At 34.6% G+C, this 26,986-nt stretch overlaps 2 protein-coding genes across 11 annotated transcripts in view; one reads left to right on the top strand and one right to left on the bottom strand.

Annotated features, from left to right (window-relative positions):
- LOC111059064 (WD repeat domain phosphoinositide-interacting protein 2) overlaps window positions 1-18,458 on the bottom strand; it is a 35,948-nt gene extending 17,490 nt beyond the window's left edge. For 8 of the 9 annotated variants that reach the window (XR_005572040.1, XM_039434576.1, XM_039434573.1 and 5 more), the window contains exons 1-6: window positions 18,179-18,455; window positions 8,188-8,270; window positions 5,794-5,960; window positions 4,021-4,215; window positions 3,075-3,349; window positions 506-697 (exon numbers count right to left, since the gene is read on the bottom strand). Coding sequence is in view for 8 of the 9 variants with exons in the window: in XM_039434576.1 (XP_039290510.1) it covers window positions 506-697; window positions 3,075-3,349; window positions 4,021-4,215; window positions 5,794-5,960; window positions 8,188-8,270; window positions 18,179-18,246 (980 nt within the window). In the remaining variant the exon portion in view is untranslated. Of the gene's footprint in view, window positions 1-505; window positions 698-3,074; window positions 3,350-4,020; window positions 4,216-5,793; window positions 5,961-8,187; window positions 8,271-18,178 lie in introns of all 9 variants that reach the window. The other variant, XM_022346971.2, reaches the window with a different exon arrangement.
- A 139-nt stretch (window positions 18,459-18,597) lies between these two features.
- Window positions 18,598-26,986, top strand: part of LOC111059529 (monocyte to macrophage differentiation factor) — a 53,337-nt gene continuing 44,948 nt past the window's right edge. The window contains exon 1 of one of the 2 annotated variants that reach the window (XM_022347201.2): window positions 18,598-19,086. In XM_022347201.2, coding sequence (XP_022202893.2) covers window positions 19,013-19,086 — 74 coding nt within the window. In that variant the 5' untranslated portion in view covers window positions 18,598-19,012. The remainder of the gene's footprint in view (window positions 19,087-26,986) is intronic. The other variant, XM_039434578.1, reaches the window with a different exon arrangement.

Raw genomic sequence — 26,986 nt, 5'->3', positions numbered from 1 at the left:
GACTATATTTACATTGTTTGTAAAACGGAATCTTTCTAACCAAGAAACTGTCCGGAAATTAAACGTTTTCTGTGTAGTGTGGCAAAAGGATAAAACTATTCTTAAGAGTTCTAATGGGACTATTATTTTCACTTAGCACGAACGAGGGAGTACAACTTATTAGAATAGAGTGGAATGGACTAGCCTAGATTAAATAAACAACGAATATCAAACAACATAATGATATAGTGTGGTCCACGTTATAATGGCAGTGGATAAAGATAGAAGAATAGCTATGCCGATTCTCTGCATTAATTAATTATATTTCTACACTGTCAAAAACATAATTGTCATCGTTGTGGACCTAGAAAAGGATAGTACCACCGGCTTTGTCGAATGATAGACAAGGATAGCAAAACCAAAGTTGATCAAATACTGTCATTATAACGTGGACCTCACTATGTATTGCCATTGTTCACTGATACTGATATGTGGATCATGACAAATAGTTTTATGTAATACTGACGTGGTGATGGCGCAGACAGTCTTGAGCCCGGACACAGGCAGGTGGACGGAGGCGAAGGCGCGGCCCTGGCAGAAGACGTCGGTGACCTGGGAGGGCAGGTAGTTGGCCGACGCTGACACCGCCTTGCTCAGGTAGCCCATCCACGACTGCGATGAGTCATCCACCTGCGCCGCCGCCGGCACCTTATTCAAGCTACAACACACCACACCACACAATTACTAAACAATATATCGACCTATAAAATAAGTTCAAATAAAAAAATCTGGTGTGGTGCACTCACACAACTTTTATTGCCGTATGAAAATTGATCAACTGACGCTAGTGTTCACGCGCATCTCAAGTCTACTATTCAAAGATCAGAGCCAACTGGTGACAGGACAATAACTCTGGAGACACACGAGGTCTGCTATCTCTTCGTAGTGAATGATTTAATAGGATAAACAGTTGCCAACTGTTTGCAATTGAATAATCACATTTTCTCGAATTTCGAGCTTATTTTCAATTTTAGGTGAAAATGTTACTGAACATTAATTGTAGAGATTTTCATGCTCAATCTTTTCCACTTGAATTTTTTTGTTTAAATTGTATCTGAAGCCTGATATTGGGGATCTATAATCAAACTTTTCATAGATGGGGCGGAGCTCCTGAAATTTTTACAGATATGAGACTTGTGGCAGTAGATAGAGCTTATCAATGGCTATTTAATGTATAAATTTGATCAAAATTGTTGGAGCCATTTTCGAGAAAATCGCGAAAAACCCTGTTTTTGACAACATTTTAGCCGCAATCTAGAATTAGTCTACATTTGATCGAAATTGTTCGTGTCGGATCCTTATTAATAGGGGAAGGACCTTAAGTTCCAAATTCCAAGTCATTCCGTTAATTGGGAGATGAGATATCGTGTACACACACACACACAGATTAATACCCAAAAACCACTTTTTTTGGACTCAGGGGACCTTGAAACGTATAGAAATTGGGGTACCTTATTTTTTTCGGAAAGCAACACTTTCCTTACCTATGTTGATAGGACAAGGAAAGTAAAAAAGAAAGCACAAATACAAATTATCGGTATATTATTTTTATTTTCATTGCATCCACTGATCTCTTATAGAAGGGGTGTCTGGTTTTTTGTCACTCCCCTGTCATCGGATGGACACGTTGAACTGTCGGACCCTGCTGATATAATTATAACAGTGGTGAGGCCCATAGACGACTTACATTATATACTCAGGCGAGGTGGAACTTCCATCAGGGACTCCTCACCAACAAAAGCTATACAAATATCATTATTTGGACTGATCAAGTCTTATCGAGCATAACGCATTACAACACAGGATACTTACCTACAAAAATAGGATATTAAAAAAGAAAACAAAAATACAATAGATCGGCTTATTATTTACATTGCATCCACTGACCTATTGTCGACTTGTCTGATGGATTTGTCAATTCATTTTTTGAACAAAGAGTGATTTAATCTAAATATCGGGGCACCGAACTTCGCTCGTTATTTTTATTTATTGATAAACAGAACACAATTCTCTAAAATGATCGTGTTTATATTTCACAGCTGGCTATATGTAATCTTATGAATTTCGGGGATGCGATATTTTGGTTTTTCACATACTCACTCGCTCACTTTTTTCCTATACACAGCTGTTTCAGCCAAGGATGAATTATCCTTTTAATGTCGTTCAGCGAGTTTTCCCAAGGATGAGACCTAGTACAATCGAATTTTTATATCATAAACCTACAATGTTCCAAATTTCGTGAAAATCGTTAGAGCCGTTTTCGAGATCCGTTGAAGATAAATAACCAGATATAAAAATACAGGAATTGCTCGCTTAATATAATAGGATAAGTAATCTATGAGATACACATCTCCAACTATGAAGCAAAAGTGGCTTATAGATGAGGAACGTAAACACTGTAATTTTCCACCAATTACTGTTTACCAAACATCTATCTGAATGGGAATTGATAGAAAGTAACATGATTAAATGCACTAGCAAGATCAAAAGAAATTAACAATTTATTATTGTATCTAGCAATGTGTTAGGCCTACATGATATGAACAATACACAATATACACTACAAAATCTACTATTGATATTGCGTTATTAGAAGTGATAATTAATATTGTATATGGAAATAAGTAACATGAATTAAAACAGGAGACAAAAGACATAAATTAGATTGAAAGCACTTAAAAACTTACATTAGAAACGGAAATTTTCGGGAACTGGGTTCCCTCCCTCAACCGAGCAGTGAGCAATGTAAGTTTTAAAGTGTTTTCAATCTATTTATGTCTTGTGTCTTCTGTTTTAATTCATATTACAAACTCTAACGTTTTTTCTGTTATGTAATAAGTAACATGATATAAATATTATGGTGAAACAACTTATACGAGAAAATCATGACTAATTTGTCATTGCATGAGTCATGATGAGAGGGAGTCATCATGAGTGAGATCGTTATCACGATCAGTGAACGCACAAATTATTATTAATGTAATTACTATGACAGTCTAAAGGAAGTAGTGTAATGGTAAAACCGCCGTAATCACCTGGGATCCTGGTTCTCGTCAAGCTTGAATATGTGGACAGTCTCGGTGTTGGATGAGGCTACCAGGAAGGAGGCGTCGGTTGAGAAGGCGAGCGTCGAAATGGTGACACACCGCTTGACGCCGCGCCGGAACTCGAAGAGGCGACTACCGTCGGCCACGCTGAACACCCTAATCACCGTTCCCTTCTCCGAGGCGGTCGCCAGTCGGCAGCCGTTCGGCGAGAAGGCCAGAGCGGCCAGTGGGCTGTCGTGCGCCGCTATCATTGTTTTCGCTTGCTGAAACCAAAGCAACACACGATTATTTCAATTACACCCTAAAAAGAATTTATGGGCCAGTGCTAGAGGCTGATAGGTGGCAACTCAGAAAAAATGATGAACTCGACAATTTGTATGGGCAAGCAAGGATCATTACAGAAATTAGAAGACTAGAATTCGTTGGTTGGGCCATGTGTAACAGATGTCGGATACCCGTAAAATACGTATGTCTCTACATCAGCAACCAGGGGGACAAAGAAAACGAGGTCGACCACGCAAGAGATGGTTGGACGACGTAGAGTCAGACCTTCAATCCTTGGGCGTAAGAAGGTGGAGACAGCGAGCTCAGGACAGAGATGCATGGAAAAGGCTTGTGGAGGAGGCCAAGGCTCTTCAAGGGCCAAAGAGTCAATGAGTAGTAGTATATAAATTACAGTAATATAGAAAAATGGGTTACAGCCACTTTATAACAGATCAGCGTAAAAGATTTATAGAAAATATTCAAGACTAAATGTACTTGATTTTCGAAACTAGACAACCATGTCTGGAGTGGTACTGAAATCACTGCACACACAATGGTCTGTCTGAGAACGTTTGTCAGTAACCGGGTTTAAACTGTCTAGGCTGCCTACATGCAAGCACTATATCCACTAGACCACGGATCACTTAAACTGATGTTCGTTGGTGCTTACCAGATTGTTAGCATCGAAGATCTGCACTTCACCGATGGTGTTAGAGCCGGGGTAGGCGAGGAAGCAGTTGTCACCGTTGCTGGACAGGGTGCACAGGCCAGAGGGGTTGGGGGGTGTGTCCCGTATTGTGTGCAGCACCTTCATGTCCCTTATGTTGTGAATGTACAGCGACTCCTCCAGGCATACCACCAGCCTCTGCCAACCAACACATCATATCCAAATCAACTTCTAATAACAAGTTATTTACTTGAGAAACAAACATTTCTATGAGTTGAACCTAAATTTAATAAAAATACTAGAAAAAGTCACATTGTTTCAAACTATTGTGCTCGATAATCCATCAGTTAGGTTGCGTACAGACTTGAGCGCATCTCATTTTTCATCAGCTGATTGATGCTAAGCTTATTCAAATTCAAAAATTATTTATTGGTTCTTCAAAACAAAACATATAAGTTACAAAAAACAAAACGTTCAACAAGAATATAAGAAACCAATACCTGCAAGGAAAATCCTGTGTGCAGAGGAGAGTTGCTAATACGATTCAATACGAGTCATTAAGAACTTACAAAATATGAATAATAAATTATATAATATAATAATGATATTATATCTGTATCTTGCTGTTTATGTTCAAATAAAGATGTAATCAGTTGATTAAAAGTGAAATGCGCGTGTTCGTGGCGCTCAAGTCTGTACGCAGACAATTTGATGACATATTAAACAGCTGTGCTGATAGTAAATGTTTTTGTGATTTTGCTGGCTTCAAATTTATCAAGTTTTTAAATATTTTCCAATTTATTAGTGCATTTTCAAGTATACATTCATTTCATCTTTCTGAATAACCCAGATACAATTTTTTTGGAAAATGTTTATTTGGACTGTAAGTTTTTGTGATTTTTATAATAAGTGATTACATAACCTCATTTGGACTATTTTTATCAAAATTAGGGGGAGAAACAGTTTTGGGTTTATCCAGTTGATTCTCTTCAAATCATTAATTTGATATTGTGATTGTGAAATGAAATTAATGAATGATCCTATCGAATCTCCCTTATAGATGTATTTAAAATATTGTAAGAGTATGATGTCTTCCTATCAATTTAACTAACTTTAAAACATGAATCTCACTATTTCAGCTAAGTTTAATGGCTTAATACTCAAAGTAGCTGCTACTAAGTAGCCAATGTGATATGACACATGTAGCAGCGACTACCAACAACCCAGCTCAAATTTTGCTAGCTGCAAGAATTGGAAGTTAGTGAGTCACAAGTCACGTGACCACATAGCGAGTAGTGCAACAATTTTTCATAGGGTGACAAGGGCTCATGTCGCACTAGTGGATAGGTCAACAACAGTGTTCTTAGTTTACATTGATTTTTTGAGGTGAGCTCAACTAAACCTAATGAGATTCCTTTTGAAGTGTCACCATTGGTTGAATAAGAAGCATTAATCTTATGTTATATCTAATGCTGACAGTTCAATGCGAATGTCACTCTAGTAATTCTGAAGGCATGAATAACAAACTGTTTTATTTGGTTACATCATTATCCAAATTATGTTACTCTTCTATAAAATCGATCAACTCTTTTGTTTAGCCAGACATACTGTATGAAAAATAATACATATAATTATATGAATTCATAAATGAATTGGAAGAATGTAGTAGTAACTAGTAACCACTGAATAGCTGCTACACAAACATCTAGCAGCATCGATGTGTGATAGAGGCTTCAAATAAGAAAATGAAAGTTGAATAATGTGTACGGTACTTACCACCCTGTTGAGCTTGACAGCGAGGATAGTGTTGGAATACGAGTAGTTGCATATTTCAGTCCCTTTATTGAAATGGCACACTTTCAACTTACGTGGAGATGATAGACACACAACTGCGACAAGGCTACTACTGAACAATCTTTCCACAATAGAGATGTCTTCCGTTTCTACGAAAACAAAAATGAGAATAACGATAACAATAGAATGGATGAATTAACGGTGAAATAACAAAGAAAAATGGTTCTCTAGCTACATTTTCTCAACCTGAAAGCTGTAATATCGATATTTATAGCATTATACTTTGAAGGATATAACATTTCATTCAGCATTTTTTTTTTGAAATGTTTATCGACGGAAATTCATCATTTGTTCACAAAGTACAAATGTAAGTTCGTTTAGAATAATAGTAAGTGATATTTTTACTAGGATGCTATTATTTGGGTAATTTGCATGGAAGATACTTAGCAGGAAAAAAATTCGAAATTTATTCAACTTGCATGAAGATGACATTACTCTTCCCACTTATCTTCCATTATCCATCTTTTAAGTATAGTTTGAATTCCTGATGGATTGATTAAAATTAATTATTATTCTTATATGATATAATTCTATCAATGACTAGAACTTGTCTGACTGGGACAACGGCCAATATTCATCACGGCCAAGATTGATACTGTATGCAAATTATCATAATGAGAGCATTCATAAGCTGGTCGTCCAGGCATTTATTTAATGGACATGCAAACCTAACTAAAGCTTCCTTACATGTGACATGAATTTTTAATTAAAATTTCAAGTTGCATGTGTTTGACAAACTTGTTAAATACAGAAAGAAGATTTCTAAAGTTACTCAACATGGAAATAATATTTTAGACCATCTAACGTTAGTTTCTTATCGAAAGTTAATGACCTACTTAATTATTGTGGATTGTAGATTACGCTATTTTATATTGATGTGCCTTTATGACAGTTCATTTATGATATAGGTGGGAAATTGGATGATGACATAGATTTCAGAATGACTAAATAGACATGAAATTCTGAAATTCAAGATGGCATAGTTATCTTTAATTTTAGAGCTTTCAAACTGATAGCTAATAACAGGTTCTAATGTAGGCCTAGTCCTCATTTCCTCGCACACAGTGATGAGTAAATAGAAACAAAGCATATTATATATAGAAGTAAAACTATCGAGTGAGATAATGTAGAGTTATATTTAGCGAAATTTCTGAAACTGGACTTTCCATGCACGAGATGTTTCAATTATTTCAGTACTATATTATACAGTCATCATTTTAGAAATGGCGAAGTACAGTGGAAGGTGATATGGGAAGGAGAATAACTCATTAGGAGTGAAGAAGAGTGGAAGAATACTAAGTATTATAAACCATGATTTAAGAGAATTTAATGAAAGCTTACTTTTTGTTAAGTTTAAACTAATGTGAGGTCTAAGTAGTCATTAGATTTAAAAATCCAAGTAGAGAATTTACCACTGGTTACTTCATATAGTCCAGTACAATTGCACCAAAAGATGAGATACATCGTCAGAATTTCAAACAACAATTATTTAATAGAAGCTGATGATCATGTAGAAATTTGCCTTGAGTACCAATTTACGTTTCCATTGTCATCAAAATTAATATTCCGTTTTGTTGAAAACGACACAACGTTCTGCAATAGTGGTTGACTGTTAATCTCCACTTCTACTTTTTATGATGATGATAAATTCCACATGAGTCTATACTAGACTTGAGTGTGAGAATCAATCTACATCTTGAAATGACTTCCGAACCAACCGGAGGATTATTAAAAATAAATTACAGGCAACAAGCGATTTTAATCGTAATGATTAAATTTAGCGAGTTTTATTCTTAATGACATTACGATTTGTCATTTTCAATTACTCCATAAAATTTTGTGTGTATACTGATCGAAAAATTGACTATTAAATTGGCTAATTTATTGAGTTAATCCATTTATCCAATCTCAGTTACATTCTTAAAAATTAATCATTCTTACAAGCTCTAACAGTCGATAAAGCACCTGATTAAAGAGAGTAAGAAAAATGAATTTGAAATTAAAATTTTAGACTTTAGTTAAAAAAATAAAAATGTGTTAATTTAAACACAATTATAGACATTTTGAAGTCGATAATGAAGGAACATATTATACTTTACATGATCCCTTTTCAATTTTATTAATAGGCCACTTGTACAATAACCTTCCTTCCTAGTGGTTCACTCTACACAACAATGAATTGATCATTATAGTCCAGTCAAATTTTGGGGCCCCAAAATACATATAGAACCGTCAAGAAAAGTTCTTTCGGGGCTGTTTCCTGAAAAACGACCATTTGACTGGACTATTAATTAATAATATATTTCTACAACTCACCATTTTCATAGATTTGTACTAAAGAATCAACTGACAAGAGAGAGAATAGTCTGTATCCAGATTTACTGCCAATTGCTAATGACCTGAAACGAAAACAAGTAAAATTAATAACATTGAATAATCGCTAAACATTAATCAATATAGGATGTTGTAGAGTTTGGATGAAAAACAGATTCAATTAGACAAATACACGGTAATCTACAACTAATGTATGGTCAAGCAACTAACAAAGAATGACTAATCAAATTATGGTAGTAATAGCATTGACTTTTATTAATCCATGACATCCATGGCCTACCACAAAAAGATCTTCTGTTGTCTTGAGCTATAGTCAAGTCTAGAGGAACAAAGGCTTACAGTTAATGACTGCGGAGAGATAAGGCCAGCTGCCTTCATTGATAGTTGACTCATTCGGCACGTAACTGGTTGATAAAACAAGCATAAGCTAGAGGTGGAGAAGAGATACGTAATAGATTATTTGAGCCATCAAAGAGCCATTCTCTCGTGACGCAATACCAATACAAACGATTTTATTGTTGTTTACATCCGAAATCTACGATACATTTTGAATTAATGTGGGCAAGATATTCCTGTTATTTAATTGGATAGCAATGGAGCGGGAGGATGTTGATAGTCATGAAAATATCAAGAAGAGGTGTTGATAAACATGAAAACATAAAAAAGGACTAGCAAAACAATCGTCATTGAGTAGATGCGCATTTTGGGTATGCGTATTAGAATATTGTTTGTATAAAAACTACTGTTTTCAGGATTCATGATTCTGTATCGGAATCTACTGGTCTAAATGGATGATATTTATTGAAAAAATAAAGAAACATGCAAAAACAGAAGAGAAGTCAAAAACTAACTGCTTAAATGGTAAACTTTAATAACAATAACTTATTGTGTTCTGAAATAATAGAACATTTGAAAGTTGATAAGATGTCTTGAAACAATAAAGAAAAATAAACAAGAAGTGTGAAAAGTAAAATGCGGAAATAATAAAGACTAAAAAGCAGAATAAAATATTATGTTATAAAAATATAAGGACATTACAAATTCAGATGATACAACTTTAAATGATTGTTAACTGCAACAAATATATAAGTGTATCCTATCCTATCACATGTTATTGTATTGTATGTAGTCACATAAATAAAAATTTCAGAAGAAATAAAGGGAGAATTGTGATGGAATTCAGTCATTTTCATTTATTCCACCTACTTCTAACACAATAGGTAACCTACATTTCTAATAATCATAACTACTTCAAACTACATACAGACCTACTGCGCTATTTTTCAAGTTTCATTACAAATTTATGAGAACTTATAGCAGATAATTGGATGCAGCTGTGAAAATGAATTAGTCCACCGACGCTTGATAAGGCTTTTCAATGGCTAATATTATAAATGCAAATTTACGATTGTACGAATATAGCTACTGTTTTTGAATGTTCAGGTTCTGCAATATTTATTATTCTTTAGTAGCTAACCAGAAAGTAATAATACCTCGTAAGAGAGAGAACTGGTTCTTTGAGAGCAAGCAGCAACCTACAGCGACCAACACCAACCCTTGACCTTCGCCTTGAAACGGTCCGCGATCTCATCCGATTTATTACTCACACATTGGCAATACCATTGTTCTCTCTCTCTCTCTTTCTGAATCAATCATATTTTCTCTCTGTCTGTCAGTGCAGCAAAAACAATGCAACGACTGTTTGCCAATTTCATTTATTTTGTGAAAGGCCACAAGTTCAAATATCCAAATCTATTCAATAATATTGTGACACAATTTGATAATATTATAAATTAAACTTCGGTCAATGACTGAAGCATCGTTGATTGAATACATATATTTGTTTCCCTAAATTTGGAGGATAACTGGTAAAAAACTTGTTTCCCCACATTGAGAAGATAACTGGCCAGAAATGTTATTTTTGAATGTTCAGTTCTCTAAATGAAAGCCATTTCATGTAACATTATATGGTTGGGAGAAGAATCTTAAAAAAACTGAAGTTGACTATGGAATGGCCCGAATGGGTGCCAAAATCGGGTCGGGTCCCGAACAATGTATTTTTTAAAAAGAAGGTTTTAATTTTTGCAATCGACTAACAACACGAGCGCTGGAAGGAATGCGTTGCGTAATCAAGAAACGGTGCACTAAGCTTAGTAGCACTTGCTCACTCAAATACAATAGTGAATTACAGTTCTTTTATTATTTCCCATCTCCCTTTGAGAACGTCAAAGCCAGTCCAATCAGTAAAATTCAAAATAAATAAAGTAAAGTAGTGAAATAACATAAGAAAGGTAAGTGAAATATATTTTTGTTCAAAATAACAAAAATCTCCAAAGATTGGAAATCTTCCATCTCTAATCGGAGATTTCACGTAGTGAGAAGTGAAATCTCCAAAATAGCTCGACCAATAACTTAGGTCACAAAGGGCTATTTTGTTAAATTTGCTATTTGTTCTATTTTGTTAATTGTCAAATTTACTATTTATTGACACTCAAATTAAAAAGATTTACATTTTACAAACATACAAATAGAATTGAAATTCAACTAGTTTTCAATTCTTGCCTTCGAAGAGAATTCAAATCCGTGCAACTGATATTGAAATACGGTCAGTGCAAAAACTCAAGGCTGGTTATGTTTAGGTGAGCGTAGCTGAATAGTGACAGTAGATTAGAGAAAGACGAACGAAGAGAGAGGAAGAGAAGCAAAAAAAAAAAACAGAATATTTAAAAATAGACAAGCACATCTCATAAGAAATATACTAGCCTACAAGACACAAAAATAATAGATTTGTGAAACGCCCATATATCTCATAACTTGGATGAAAAACCACTTATGTTTTGGGTGAGCTGAGAAAAAGAGAAGGTGCTTGAAAATAAAGAGAGATGAAAGAGCAAGCTGAGTACAACTTACTATTGAATCGTATGGCATTGGAATCAAGGACCTAGACCAGCAAAGCCGTATGCCGTTCCACTATCACTTCACTTCACCTACTGCAATACTTAACCAGCACAAGTAATAAACTCTTGACGCTTATGCACGAAACACACGCTTCGAAGCTTCTTAGTATCAAGATAAAAATAAGTTGGATAAATGTCACGAACCTAACTCATAAACTGTAGGCGGCTGAGATGTTTCAGAAAATTCTAGTAATTTGAGTGCTGGAAACTGGAAAACTATTTTAAGATTTCTCACAAGGGTGGAAAGGTTCAACACTACTGAGGGAAATACTGGGGGGATAAGTTCTCACCAAGGAACTGATGAATGCGGGGTTTATTACCTTGTAATAGTGGTGACTACAATATCCTGGCCTAGAAACTGCTTTCTAAGAGAACTTAATAGCTGTTTTAGTTTCAGACGTGTTCAACATTTATCTTAAATTAAAAATGTACAAGATTTTTTATCTATTTTGAATCAAAATTAGTTGCCTAAACAGAAGCATTGCTGGATTATAACGTGAAGTAGTTGAGAGATAAACTGTACACAAATCTTTCAAAAAAGATAACCAACTAGCTTTGGCGAGTCTAGCAAATAGCTAACTTACTTGAATTGCTTTGTTTCCATTTGTATTGTTTTAGAGTTTCAATCTTTTTTAGCTTATCACCATTAACTTCCTTTTGAAAAACGTTTCCGCAAAACGTGATGATAAGGAGACAAAAAATAGTTGTCCCAGAAAATTAGAGCAACAACAATAAAAGTTAAGAGACGACCCTAATTAAAACACAAAAATAAATATATGTTTGATATTTCAAATGTATGAATAAGAGGTTTGCACCTCTGGAAATGACGCTAAAAGATGCATGAGTTTATCAAAAGTCATTATTATCTCTCAGGCTGGGAAAAATTACGTGGGTTCGAGGTGCTCTATCTACATTTAGTAGAACAGTAAATTATTATACACAATTTGTCATATAGGGCTACTCATGCTCTTTTACTGAGATAAAAATAAGAAAGAGATTTTGTTCTAAATATTACTATAATCAAAGGATTCAGATCATTGAAATTTCTTAATTCATATTCAACTCATACTGAATATACAGTTCAAGTAGACCTACTTTTGAGATTAAATTATCAGTGAACATGTCACTTTAAAATTTAACAAGTAATTTAATCAGTCCTGCTTGAGCTTGAAACAGAAGCTTTCAGAACATGAAAATTATAATAAACATCATGATTTTGTTGATGAGTTGTTGTTGTTGTTGTTGTAGAATCCTTAAAAATAACAGACTTCCGATGCAAAAAGAATTAGAAATTAAAAAAACCGGAACTGAAATCCTCGCTCGGTTTTGGAAAGAGTCTGATTAATATTCAAGAATCTTCGCCTTATTAAGCAGCTGGAATTCAAAAAGGAAACAGGATTTGGCTTATGTCAATCCATATTTAAATTCATAAAAACAGATCTAGCAACAAGGAAAATTTCTCTGTTTAAAGACCAAAACAAGTTGACAAGAATTGAGTTTAACAAACGTTTCTATAGATTGGTCGTATAAGAAACTAAGTAAAGAAAAGAGCGAAATTGAATAGCCTACATGACGTTGGTGAGCATCAATTCCGCTTTAGAACACAACGCTTCACAAGTACGTATATTACAAAACGTATGTGCAGAAACGTTATCCCTACTACAACTCTACTAACAAAGTAGGACTATTAGCCAATGCATGGCTGGTGGGTGGTGGCTGATAGTGTGATGTTAATAATTATTGATTCTGAAAGCTCAAACAATAATTAAAAGAGGTCATTGTCACCAGCATTCAACTATGAATTTTAAAGAAAGAATTCAAGATTCATTCAAACATGTGATACATACGGTGAAGGGTCTACCGTCTAAGCTAAATTACCACTTTTTTGTAAAAAAAATTAGACACCAATACATTCAGAAGACAGACGACAATAATAATCATTTATAAATTTTTGGGTTTGCTAAAAGAATAAAACAATCAACTGCCGATCGTTACAGAACGTGAGCTCTTACTCAATTAATAGTAACAAATAAGGATTTATGAATAAGGAAATGATAAAAAGTGATAAATTTACTAGACTACATAGAATTTTGAAAATGATTGGAATACAATAATTATTAGAGCAAATTGATAAACTCCCCGCATTTTCGACATATGCCTAGTGCCAAATGTTTGTTTTAGAAAGAAGAGATTACTTGCAGGGTCAATGACCGGTAGTTTGACCCTTGTCACCTAATAATAAATTCACGTTCATTACCGAATGAGGCGATGAGTATAATAGTCCCGTTCCCGGCACTCTCGGTCCTAAGCAGAGAGATTTCCGCTAAAAGCAATTTCCGTGTCTCTGGACGCATGCATGAACTATAAATTGGGCCACAATTTTTTCCAAATTATTCTCAAACAAATCTACCATGTAATTTTTATCGTTCAACCTTCTCAAATAATGAACGTAAAACACTGTTCCTCTGTGAGAGAGATTTTACTGTCTTGAACTAATTTGGTATACATTTTACAGTAACATTTTTACTTAAGAAGAGCTACAAGAGGTACAAAATTGATAGCTAAAGTAAAATTATTACTAAATTTTGACGTTTGTATAGTATAAAGTCAACAATTTATTTTACTTTTAGCCCAATAAATAGAACCAATCTCATAAAAGAACCTCCAATCTATAATACAGGAATTCATGGGGTAGTTTATTTTTGAAGAACAAAAGTGGTTAGTAAAATGATCGAAAAAAGCTATGGGCTTCGTAGAAACAACGAAAGACAAAAGTCTCACACATTTCCAGATGGTTGGATATAGATAACTGATAACTAAAGACGTGAGTAAAGGGAGGGTCAATGGTCTCTCCAGGCACATATTCATAATGGAAATCAGAATGACAAGCCATTTTTCAACAGGAACAGGCTTTGTTTGAAGGAGGAAGAATGCAACCCTTTCAGGTTCTGGTCAACAAAAGCTGCCAATTTCGAGGCCGTTGAAAAGCCTGAAATTTTCGATTGTTTGAATGTGTTGGTTTCCATGGTGGATAGTAAAGCTTTGAAAACAACACAGATAATAGATAACATTGAATAAAGACTCCACTAGAAATAATACCAAAGCACTATGTTCACTATAGCATGAATAATACTATAGGCCCAAGGTACAAATAAGAACTAAACGAACTTATTATAAAAGGATGCAAGTTTTGAATGAGTGAGGGATAGAAATTTTCTCTTCAAGGGAATCACACGATATTATTGGAAACGAGCAGGTGTAACCCGCGCTCCACGGGTCTGTGACAAGCACAAATAGACCGAATTATAGTTCCATGCTAAAGTATTATTCTATAAAACTCACTTGACAATAGAAACGTTAACAGAAAAAGTACAAAAATGTGTTTAATATTTTGTCAAAACTACGTGGATAATCTCTATTGAAGTTGATTCTCAAAAGAAAAAAGAATTGTAGTTGGCTTGAACCTAGACCCTTTCATTCAATTATTAAATTTGAATTAATAGAAAAGAAAATAGGCCTATAGCCATTCTTGGTGAATTCAGAATATTTATACAAAATTTCAAGTTAATGAGTTTGATAGTTCGAGAGTCATGATGCGTTAAACATGTACTCCCTATCCAATAATATATATATCCTATGCGTGATGATAATTTCAATTTTGTATTTTTTAAATGATATTTATAGACAAATGAAACATTAAAAATATTTTTGGGATAGTATCGCTAAAATTTAATTTAAACACCAATTCAAATGGATGAAAGTAGAAGCCAATCATTTGTCTTCTAAATAACTCCAACATTTTTTGTTTTCCTGGATTAATTTAATGAATATTTCCAGTTTTTCCATAGCCAACGATTATGTCTATCAGCTATCATAATGGTTCGAAGTGCAGTTAATTCAAAGAATCGAAAAATCAGCAGACGAAAAGTTATGCTGCTGAATTATGCTGGTCTCCATTGTTTGATTCGTGACATCATCTCAACAAGCAGCTGTATGAACAGCTGACAAGAAAAACTGGTTTGACTTGAGCTTGAGGGAGAGATAAGAGAATTGTGAAGATAAAGAGAAGCACTGAGAAAGAGTTGTAGTGGAGAAGAGCACCTTTAACAACCTGATGACCATAGGCCAGCCAGTGCCCAATGTGCATGCAGCAAATTGCTATCTATAAACACACCTGCAATCCAGTTTCCTCTGGATTGCACATTATTGCATAAATGTTAGATTAGTTAAGATAAATTTTCTTGATATCAACTAACTCATTATTTTATGACCTAAACGGCAATAAAGTATGAAAAATTAAAAATTACAAGATTATGGAAATGCTTGCCAGAATATAGCTCAAGAAAATATAAACATATTGTTAAAAATGTATGTTGGTTCTTTCAGTCTGGAAGAGACTACTTATAATTCAATTGAAGGATAGCATCTACACTCTACAGCAAAGTTTGAAGATTAAGTAAAAATTGAATATCTAAAGGAAATTGGGTTCATTCATCACTTGGTTGAAAACAAAAATCTACAGTGAAAAAATAAACAAAACTTCATGGGCAATGAACATCAATTCTTTTTCATTCGACCAAAATTATTAAACCGATTCAGATAATTCCGTATCAAGTTTTTCCCCGGAAATGCTTTTTTTGTGTTGAGTTTCTTCTAGCTCCAGGATTAATTATTATGGAATTAGGGATTTCGTAGTTAATCTTCACTCCAAATCTTGTATTGCACAATTAAATTTAATTTGGGCAAATAAACCAGACATTTCAACCCAATAAAAATTCTATTATCCTAAATCCTATTATTAGGGGGTTTGCACCTCCCTAAAAATAGGATAGTCGTCATGTGATACATGGTTTCAACTTGATCTTTTTTGGAACCCTGCAACGCCCACAAAAATGCTCCCCAGAAAACTTTTTATTATTGAGGTGTTGGTCCCGAAATTCTAAACCATATTATTGCATAGTGTTACCCTGGTTTCAAGGGGTTTAATATCAAGATATCGTCTTATATTTTGTTCATACTAATGTGGTTCCATTCTCAATATTATTGTAAACCAGGCTCCATAGTGTTGATCTCCAGGTTTGTCAGTGTGTTCTAATGGATAGGTTGGACTAAGCATGAACCTTTTCCAAATGTTGAGATGCTCACAAATGCTGCTAAACTGGCAACAAGAGATGTTCAAAGCAAAACAACCTAACCTAACCTCGAAACAAGGCGCCCGCCTATGCATCCACCACTACATGGTTACTTTCTCCATGAAGACAGAAGCAGCCTTGACCGCCTTTACATTCTATTAGATTAGAAACAGTGTTTAGGTTTGCAGTACTGTGTCTATTCCGTTAAAAATGTTGCATAATGTATATGTACTAAGCCGAAATCGACTGATAGCGATGCAAATGAGGCTTCCTAACTTATCCTCTATTATGGATAGGCCTACTGACTTTTTTGATATTCACTCTCCACATACCTAACCATTGAATATACACGTTATGTTTTATATTCTACAAAAAATAGGCTAACCATGCAGTCTCTTCAGTTATCATAAGAAATTTTATCATTTTGTCATTTTTGAAATTTTATCATCCTTAGTGACTATTGAGAATTTTAACGTAAGCAGATAATTCTTAGAAATCAATCTTGAAAACAAGAGATGTTTTTGTAGAGATTGTTAGACTATTTTACTAAATAGAACTAGCTATTATTAAATATTTAAAAAACCATCAGTTGATTATTGACCTTATTAGGATGCCAACCATTTAATCAAATTGCAAAAAACAGGATAATTCAATAATAAACATTTTGTTTTTCAATTCGTGTAGGCTATTCTTAAAATAAAGATATTGGATTTGATGGCATCTCCCACATAGAAATTTCTTGGGAGTCTTTCCTCAGTAAATTTAGAAATTATAGCTAAAATATAGTTGTAAGTAAATAATTGTATGAATTTCGCAGAAGCAATGTTTTTGTTTGTATTTTTGTTTACTGAGAAATAAAATTTATTATTATTAATAAAATTAACTAATATAGTAAAAAAAAACATCAAAAGTTTCAGCTAAAAAGAATAATGTTTTGCTGTGAAATTAATGTGGAAAGTGCTGTGTAATGGGTATGTGATTGGAGTGATATAAGACACAAAAATCTTACAATCAATATGTGAAAATGGTCAATTGCATTACCGATGTGCATTTCAAATTGCCTGATTAAAGAAATCAGTGTAACAGCACAAGCAGAAAATCTGCCTTGTTGTCTTGTTTAATAAGGTAATTTCGAACTAAGTACTTCCTATGTCACTTTGAATTCTTGAATTTGTTTACCAAATTCAATAAGTTAGTACGCTAGTACAAGTTACTAACTAACCATCTACAAAACTTTTTATTATAGCGCAAATTGAATAAAGCAAAAAACTCAGACTAGCCTAGTGTCAATATCCTAGGTGATTATAACTAATTCAAGCTATAACAAATTGAACTTTAATAAGCATCTAGCCTAAATAGCGATAAACTACAGACTAAAGCAATCAAGGATTTACGTTTTTCAAAACTTAGATAAAAATGTCAGTGGTGACAAATTTTAATGAATAAATGTTAATTAAACTTATAGGAAGTGATCGTTCATTGACAAAAGTAAAAGCATCGAGTTACCATCTATTGTTTATTTTTGTTATTGGCAAGTCATCTCAGTCAGAACAATTACACAGCAGATAGAAAGTCGTTAGATATGTTTCTACACTCAAAGCATTTCTCACAAGTTTTAAGAGGTTTTAGCATAAAACCTTTTTCACAAAAACCACAACTGATTGATGTAAAAAATGAATGCTTCTCAAAGTAGACCCTAACAGACCAACAATAATGAATCTGTAAACTTTTCTAGAACATCATAGCTAACTTACTATTTTTCGCTAAACGCAGAAATTAACAGCTTAGTACCGTAATTATTAGTGAAATAAAAAATCATCTCTGATATTGTTGCAGTAGACTACGCTATCAAAATGAGGCGATAAATAAAGTGAACCAACTTACGAGATATCCTGATTAAAATTTACAAAATACGAATTATTGACGCAATCGGATCTGCCCGTGTCGTTCATCAGTCCTGTTATCTTGGCAAAGTATAAATAGAAAAATACATCAAAGTCCTTTACAACACTGCTTAAATTTTAGCAAAAATTTATGAGCTACTTCTGCTCTAGCACTCCATTATTGACTATTATGAAACTGAACACGAACAGTGCAGGGTAAAGTGAAGCTAACTACAAACAGAAACAGAGAGAACACAGCTGATTTTTGACGACAATGAAAAATTCCATTGCCTTTATGATTTCGTTTCTGTGATAATAAGCTTTCCAGGAGTGACGCTAGAAAGCGCTAAGATTCCGTAATGTGCTGCATCCTGGTGAGCAAATCGATAACAACATCATGTATCAACTCTCGGATTCCTGTCGTCTGCTAGTGTGCTAGTTGACTTCGAGGAGGAGGTTGTATTTGTTTCCTGGGGCTCACTTTGTTCTTGCTTTCCACTTGTTTTAGCTTCCTGAAATGTCTAACCCTACAAGACCATTCAAATTTAGGGTTCCTTAGCTCTATGAGGGTCGGTCTCAATGAAGTATGAATTGATAAGTTACAGGCGGTCTAAATTGTAACCAGCTCAGTGTCAACATATAGGTACTAAAATTAACCTTCTCAATAAGTTGTATAATAATTTTATACGGCTTCTTCTCTTGTAATCGCAGTTATGTTAAGTGAATTATTGAAAAGGACAAGGGAATTTAGGCGGCTATGAAGCCTGCTAACTGGTAGAAGTTAGAACATACGCGTTGTAAGGCGGGTCAGTACCCCGGGGCAGCATTTGCTAGAATGCCGTTCGTTGAATATCTGTCTTCGTTATCACCAGAACCATTTAAACAACTGTGCTCATCATGGCCCAAAGAGTAAGTCTCGATTTGATGTTCAAATTGTGTGTGATAGCATGAATGTTGAGCATGTCATTGACCTTGTTCAGAGCACATGTTGTTTGGAGAGATTTAGGCCTACAGAGAAATCGGGCCTCAGAACCCAGAAGAGGCTGCGGTACTTCGTCCTAGCTTTACGTCTCTGAAAATGGAATCTATTGCATGACCCACTACGTACAAAGCCGTTACATTTGATAAAACGGTGCATGGTTTATCACCTGGCTCGTAAAATTCTTTCTAGTAAACTATTTATAAAATGGAATTTATTATTATCTGCATAAATGGAAACCACTTGATTTTATGAAAACCACTGGTTTATTAAAACGATTTGAGATATAAAGTCGTTTTCATTTAATATGGATATTTACCACATTACCTCCCCAACAACCCATAAATATAGTCTTATATTTTGCTTGATAATCGATACGGTATAATTATTACATTATACATTCAACAGTTCTTTCTTCATAAGGGGTCATAAAATATTATTTGCAATTATTAGGATGGAAGTTCTGGTTGAAGGAAGTCAAATTTTTTATGGTGGAATAAATTTTGGTTTTCAGTATTTATTTGCTTATTGTCATCTTATTTGTAGGTAATATTTTTGTGGTAATCAACTCCAACTTACAAAATGAAGTCATATTTCGTTCAACATGAGTTTTTTTCTATTAACAGAAAAACTTATAGGTTGAAAATGTAGACAAACTGCCGTCGTTGATCCTTGCTGGTACTGTACGCTTTTGAAATCCCAGAATCAGTTTAAATACCTACCTACCTTCAGCTTCATCCATTACCCACAATTGTGGGATCGATGGCGTCAAAAAATCAAAACACGTACAAACACATGAAAAAAAACTAACAGTTCAGATGGCAGTGATCCAGTGCTCACGCTCTCAATAAAAATTCAAATTATCACCCATAAATTCGTTCACACTGTAGTATGCCTTTGCACACAGTAGCTTCCGGACGGTTCTCCTGAAGGCGGCCTCATCCAATTGCTTCACACTATTAGGCAGCTTGTTGTAGAATTTCAGGGCTGAAATCCTGTAACTGGCCTGTGATCGGTGGAGGCATCTCCTGGGGATATCCAACAGCTCACTGCGCCTGGTGTTGTGGCGGTGGATGTCACTACGGGCAGCTAGAGTATGCTGTATCTTCTTGACATACACCAAGCACAGGAGGATGTAATGGCTGAAGACAGTCAGTTTAAAACTGACAGTCAGTTTACCATCCCGGCTGCCTAAAAACAGTCGTTAGGTCATGTCAGAGGCCCTGAAATTGATCAGGTGCGACCTGAACTGTAAACTCTGACACCGGACCTGAGCTAGCCAGGGTATTCGATATTATTATTATAGTTTACCATCCTTACTATCAGAGCCAGTAGTCTGATAGCCAGAGTTTTGAGACCAAGTTGTCTGATAAAGTTGTCTGTATCGTGAATCAGACTCCTGTCTGAGGTTATCAGTCTTCGTGCAATATATTCAGTTCCAGTACCTTGAGGTCTGATACTGTGCATGTGTTTTCTATCGGATAATCTTTTTTTTTATTATTCAAAGATTTGAAAAAAATTGGTCAAGTTTGAAGAAAATTAGGTTTTTAATAGTTTTAATTAAAAACTATTTATTGAAAGATTTTCAATTAATACAGAAAATTATCACAAAGATAAATTTCATTTTCCAGGACTTCATATTTGTAATATGGTAATTTTAATGTTACAAAAAATATTTCAAGCAACTTACTGTAAGTTCTATTAAAATGGTCTATGCCACTGATATTTTGTTTAAATGAGACTTATTGTTCTTTGCTCCTTCCTTCCTTCAACTTTTAGAAGCTTCTTCAACTTCCTTTTTTTCTAAGACGTATCTCCATTTTGAAAAATGCATAGTTGAGATTCATTACACAAGAAATTCGCTTTAAGACTGAACAAAGAATTTTAATATCATTTCAAAAGCGTATGTCAGAAAAATCACAAATAGTAATGACACAATAGCCAGGCACAGCACAGAGAATTTTTAGATTATTTTGCATGTCTAATGTGCATCTTTGATTGAGATGTCTCTGCATTACGGAGTAGAGTTTTTATGAAATAGACCCTAGAGCTATAGTTTCAAAGAAGGTCCTTCCTTGGCTTCCCTCCCGCGATTGAATAGGATGGGTGAAGAGGGGAGGTGTGATACCACCCACCGCCAACACCACAGGATTCTAATATTTTGCAAAAAGCACTGATTACTACCATTGTAATCTGAGATCAAAAGAAATCTATGGTCCAGCCTGTATTTATCTTCTTGAGGATGTTCAGTTTTGCTGTAGTGTTCACAATAAATTGATGTTATTTTTCAATACCTTTTGAATTTAAAAATGACTGTAGAATTATTAGGCAGAAATATGCCCCAAACTAGGCTCATTACACAATCAAATTTTTGATCAAACATTCTTGACCATATTTTATGTTTTTTATATTTGATTATCATAGATAATTTCATTATATACCTGTGTTAGACTATCAAATATTTGATTCTAAAGATCTATTACAAAATAAAATATATTTGACTGAATATCTGATTGTGTAATGAACCCCAATAACCGTCACATCCTGAATTTAATAACACAACTACACCCCGAAACCTGTATTGTGGTTCATCCTCGAATAATTCAGGACTCCAATGATCCAAGTTATCAGGATTAAGAGTAGTTCAGATTTGACAATAAAATGAAAAATCTGGTGTGGTACACTCACACAACTTCCCTTGCTCATTGAACTGTAAGCCTCATTCTTAAACGAGAATAATTTAGGGGAATGACGATTGGCGGCAACATATTTGCAACTACGATCAGACTACTGTATATGTGTATATATAATTGTTTTCAGAGTACTTTTACTTTCCTTGCCCTATTACCATAGGTAAGGAAAGTATTGCTTTCCAAAAAAAAATTAAGGTACCCCAATTTCTATATTTATATACGTTTCAAGGTCCCCTGAGTCCAAAAAAGTTGTTTTTGGGTATTGGTCTGTATGTGTGTGTGTGTATGAGTGTATGTGCGTCTGTGTACACGATATCTCATCTCCCAATTAACGGAATGACTTGAAATTTGGAACGTAGGGTCCTTGCAATACAAGGATCCGACACGAACAATTTCGATCAAATGCGATTCAAGATGGCGGCTAGAAATGGCGAAAATGTTGTCAAAAACAGGGTTTTTCGCGATTTTCTCGAAAACGGCTCCAACGATTTTGATCAAAGTTATAAATGAAATAGTCATCGATAAGCTCTATCAACTGCCACAAGTCCCATATCTGTAAAAATTTCAGGAGCTCCGCCCCATCTTTGCAAAGTTTGATTTTAGATTCTCAATTATCAGGCTTCAGATACAATTTAAACGGAAAATTTTGAGTGGAAAAGATTCAGCATGAAAATCTCTACAATTAATATCTAGTAACATTTTCATCTAAAATTGAAAATAAGCTCGATATTCGAGAAAATAAGATTATTAAATTGCAAACTGTTGGCAACAGACTGTTGATTCTATTAAATCATTCACTATGAAGAGATAGCAGACTTCGTGTGTCTGCAGCGTTATTGTCCTGTCACCAGCTGGCTTAGATCTTTAAATAGTAGACTTGAATTGCGCGGGAACACTAGCGTCAGTTGATCAATTTTCATACGGCAAGGAAATTGTGTGAGTGCACCACACCAGATTTTTTCCTTTGTGTAAATTGTGAAATTCGATGATTTTTTTCAAAAGTCGTCAAAACAGCTGTTCTACAGATGAAATATCTTGACTATGACTGTGTTCTTATTATTACTTTCCTTGCCCTATTACCATAGGTAAGGAAAGTATTGCTTTCCAAAAAAAATTAAGGTACCCCAATTTCAAGTTTTCTATACGTTTCAAGGTCCCCTAAGTCCAAAAACATGATTTTTGGGTGTTGGTCTGTGTGTGAGTGTGTGTGTGTGTGTGTTGTGTGTGTGTGTGTGTGTGTGTGTGGTGTGTGTGTGTGTGTGTGTGTGTGTGTGTGTGTATGTCTGTGAACACGATAACTCCATTCCTAATTAACCGATTGACTTGAAATTTTAAACTTGAGGTCCTTATACCATGAGGACCCGACAATAAGAAATTCAATAAAATTCAATTCAAGATGGCGGAAAAAATGGCGGATAATTACTAAAAATACCATGTTTTTCATGATTTTCTCAAAAACGGCTCTATCGATTTTCTTTAAATTTATACCATGGATAGCTATTTATAAGCCCTATCAACTGACATGAGTCTCATTTCTGGGAAAATTGCAGGAGTTGCGTAATATTCTCGAGAAAAATGGCGGATAATTACTAAAAAAACATGTTTTTCACGGTTTTCTCGAAAACGGCTCTAACGATTTTCTTCAAATTTATACCATGGGTAGCTATTCATAAGCCCTATCAACTGACATGAGTCTCATTTCTAGGAAAATTGCAGGAGTTGCGTAATATTCTTGAGAAAAATGGCGGATAATTACTGAAAATCCATGTTTTTCACGATTTTCTCAAAAATAACTCGACTGATTTATTTCAAATTCATACTCTGTATAGTTATTTATCAGCTCCATCAACTGGCATGAGTCTCCTTTCTGGGAAACTAATGGGGGGTTCACCCCATCCTTGAGAAATGGACGTTGTAACCTCCTTCTCGTGCATGAGGTAGGTAGGTAGAGCAGTCTATAAAAATAACACATAGTCGAGATATTTCATCTGTAGAACAGCTGTTTTGACGACTTTAAAAAATCATCAGATTTCACAATTTACACAAAGGAAAAAGTACTCTGAAAACAATTATATACACACATATACAGTAGTCTGATCGTAGTTTCAAATAATTATGTTGCCGCCAATCGTCATTATGTTATTTCTCTAAATTATTGTCGTTTAAGAATGAGGCTTCCAGTTCAATGAGCAAGGAAAGTTGTGTGAGTGTACCACACCAGATTTTTTATAAACTGCTCTTTGCAGTTTAGGAGGTTACATAGTCCATTTCTCAAGGATGGGGTGGACCCCCCATTAGCTTCCCAGGAAAAAGACTCATGCCAGTTGATACAGCTGATAAATAACTATACAGGGTATGAATTTGAAAAAAAATCGATAGAGCCGTTTTCGAGAAAATCGTGAAAAACATGTTTTTTCAGTAACTGCCATTTTTCTCAAGAATATTACGTAGCTCCTGCAATTTTCCCAGAAATGAGACTCAAGTCAGTTGATAGGGCTTATAAATAGCTATCCATGGTATAAATTTGAAGAAAATCGTTAGAGCCGTTTTCGAGAAAACCGTGAAAAACATGGTTTTCTAGTCATTATCCGCTATTTTTCTCAAGAATATTACGGAGCTCCTGCAGTTTTTCCAGAAATGAGACTCATGTCAGTTGATAGGGCTTATAAATAGCTATCCATGGTATAAATTTGAAGAAAATCGTTAGAGCCGTTTTCGAGAAAACCGTGAAAAACATGGTTATTTAGTCATTATCTGCAATTTTTCTCAAGAATATTACGGAGCTCCTGAAATTTTCCCAGAAATGAGACTCATGCCAGTTAATAGGGCTTATAAAAAGCTATTCATGGTATAAATTTAAAGAAAATCGTTGGAGCCGTTTTCGAGAAAAACGTGAAAAACACAGTTTTTTAGTAATTATCCGCCATTTTTTCCGCCATCTTGAATTTAATTTTTTTGAATTTCTCATTGTCGGATCCTCATGGTATAAGGACCTTAAGTTTAAAATTTCAAGTCAATCGGTTAATTAGGAATGGAGTTATCGTGTTCACAGACATACACACATACACAACACGCACACACACACACACACACACACACACACACACACACACACACACCACACACACACACACACACACACACACACACACACACACACACACACACACACAGACAGACCAAACCCAAAAATCATGTTTTTGGATTCAGGGGGCCTTGAAACGTATAGAAAACATGAAATCAGGGTACCTTAATTTTTTTTGGAAAGCAATACTTTCCTTACCTATGGTAATAGGGCAAGGAAAGTAAAAATGTGGTTAATCGTTATTTTTATTGAAACATAACGTTCTACATGTCACTTAGTATCTATGAGAATGTTGAAGAGAGAATCTAATGCTCTTCACTGTTCGCTGGATGCTGGAACACTGTTTTTGTGCTAGATAAATGAATGAAAAACTCATTCATTTATCAGCAAAAATTCACTGGAAGTGAATCAATCATTAGGAAGTGGGAGTCATTTATCTGAGAAAAATGAACATTCGAGAACTCCACGACCTTTCCCATATATGTATTTTAAATGTACTTGAAACAGATCATATTATATGATATCTTATCAGGATCAGACCATATCTCTCGCCTTCACTCGAATTAAATAAAACTTATGTACCTATTTGATTCGCTTATGAAACTTCGCTTTCTTCAGCTATTCAAATACACTCAGTTACAGTTCGAGTATATGTAAGGATCTCAGGAATTTACATATTTTATTTATTCCGATTAACATTACAACATCTATTGTATTCCTCGCTAGTCGATTGATTCATAATGATATTTTGTGATAGTTACGATACTTGACTAAAATTTTTTAGAGATAGTCCATCATACAAGATACAAAAACTGTTGCTATCGCAAACTCTTGTTTTTCGGGTGGTTACTATTCTTCCAAAAAAATGACCATAGCGATTTGTAGTAATTTGTACAAATTAATATTTTTTTCAAATACTTTTCTCTGGACAGGAAAGCAGAGATTAATCCCATTAAACCAACCACATGTGTTCAGAGATGATTGAATTTGAGAGAGAACGTTTCTATTGAGTAGAGTTGGTATAGAGTTCAGAGAAACTTATAATATAGCCGAACAATTTCATGGTTTTCTAGTTTTCAAGATTTGGTTAATTTTATATCGACTGGACACATACATTTTTAATCTATCTATGTGGAGTTCTAGTACGAAGGCAATCCTATTAGACTGTTGACCTGGGAGAGATTCTTTGTCATTGTACAACGTTGGGTTGATTATGCAGTATCGGTACCTTCCTCTGCAAAGAGGTAATGAGATTATTGAACGAGCACAACACAACCATGGTTCGCCAGTGCCTCAATTAAAATGAATAAATTATCAGTTTGCTGGTAATTACAGACGCTCAAGGATATTTGAAAGGACAGTAATACAAACAGAGTCAAAAAGGTTCTGATTGTATTGTTCTGAAACCTCACAACGGAAATCGATGGGATTGAACAACTTTGAATTATTAATTTGAACATTGCTTTGAATAATCGATTAGAAAATTCAATTTGGAACTCTATCAACATCAATCATTAATGAAAGTGATGTTTTAATACGACGATCAACTGTAGGAAAGTTACTGTGTGAAAATAGAACAGTATTCTGAATAATCGTGCCCTCAAACTTTGAATGAATCAGAACAGAATTTGAAGTGAGCGAGGAATCCGTCAATGGAAATGATTTTCCATTCCATAATTGATTGAATTTTGTCTGTCGTCTGAAGTGCTTCCTCTATTTCTGGTACCTGGTACCTAAATAAGCCGAATACCGCATTTGCTCGTTCAATTCTTAATACCATTTTCTCAATGAATCGACTTCACCTCGCTTGATTCAAACTCCCCGTGGCTCGTGATCGAATTCTCAGAATTTCTCTCTCAATTTTGTGGTTGACGTTGACGTTCAACAGAATCATTCATGAGATATTTTAGTCCCCAGTACTTATCTGCACCTCATTCACTCAATTTTCTTGAATCGAGTGCTTGTTAGCATGATGTACGTGTGACATCTATCTATAGTGAGGTTCACGTTATAATGGCAGTGGATGAAGATATAAGAATAGCGATGCCGATT

The sequence above is a fragment of the Nilaparvata lugens genome, chromosome 8, assembly GCF_014356525.2.
Source record: "Nilaparvata lugens isolate BPH chromosome 8, ASM1435652v1, whole genome shotgun sequence".
NCBI classification, from domain to species: Eukaryota; Metazoa; Arthropoda; class Insecta; order Hemiptera; family Delphacidae; genus Nilaparvata; species Nilaparvata lugens.
Note: the sequence above shows the minus strand (reverse complement) of the source record. Positions and strands in the feature narration are given on the sequence as shown.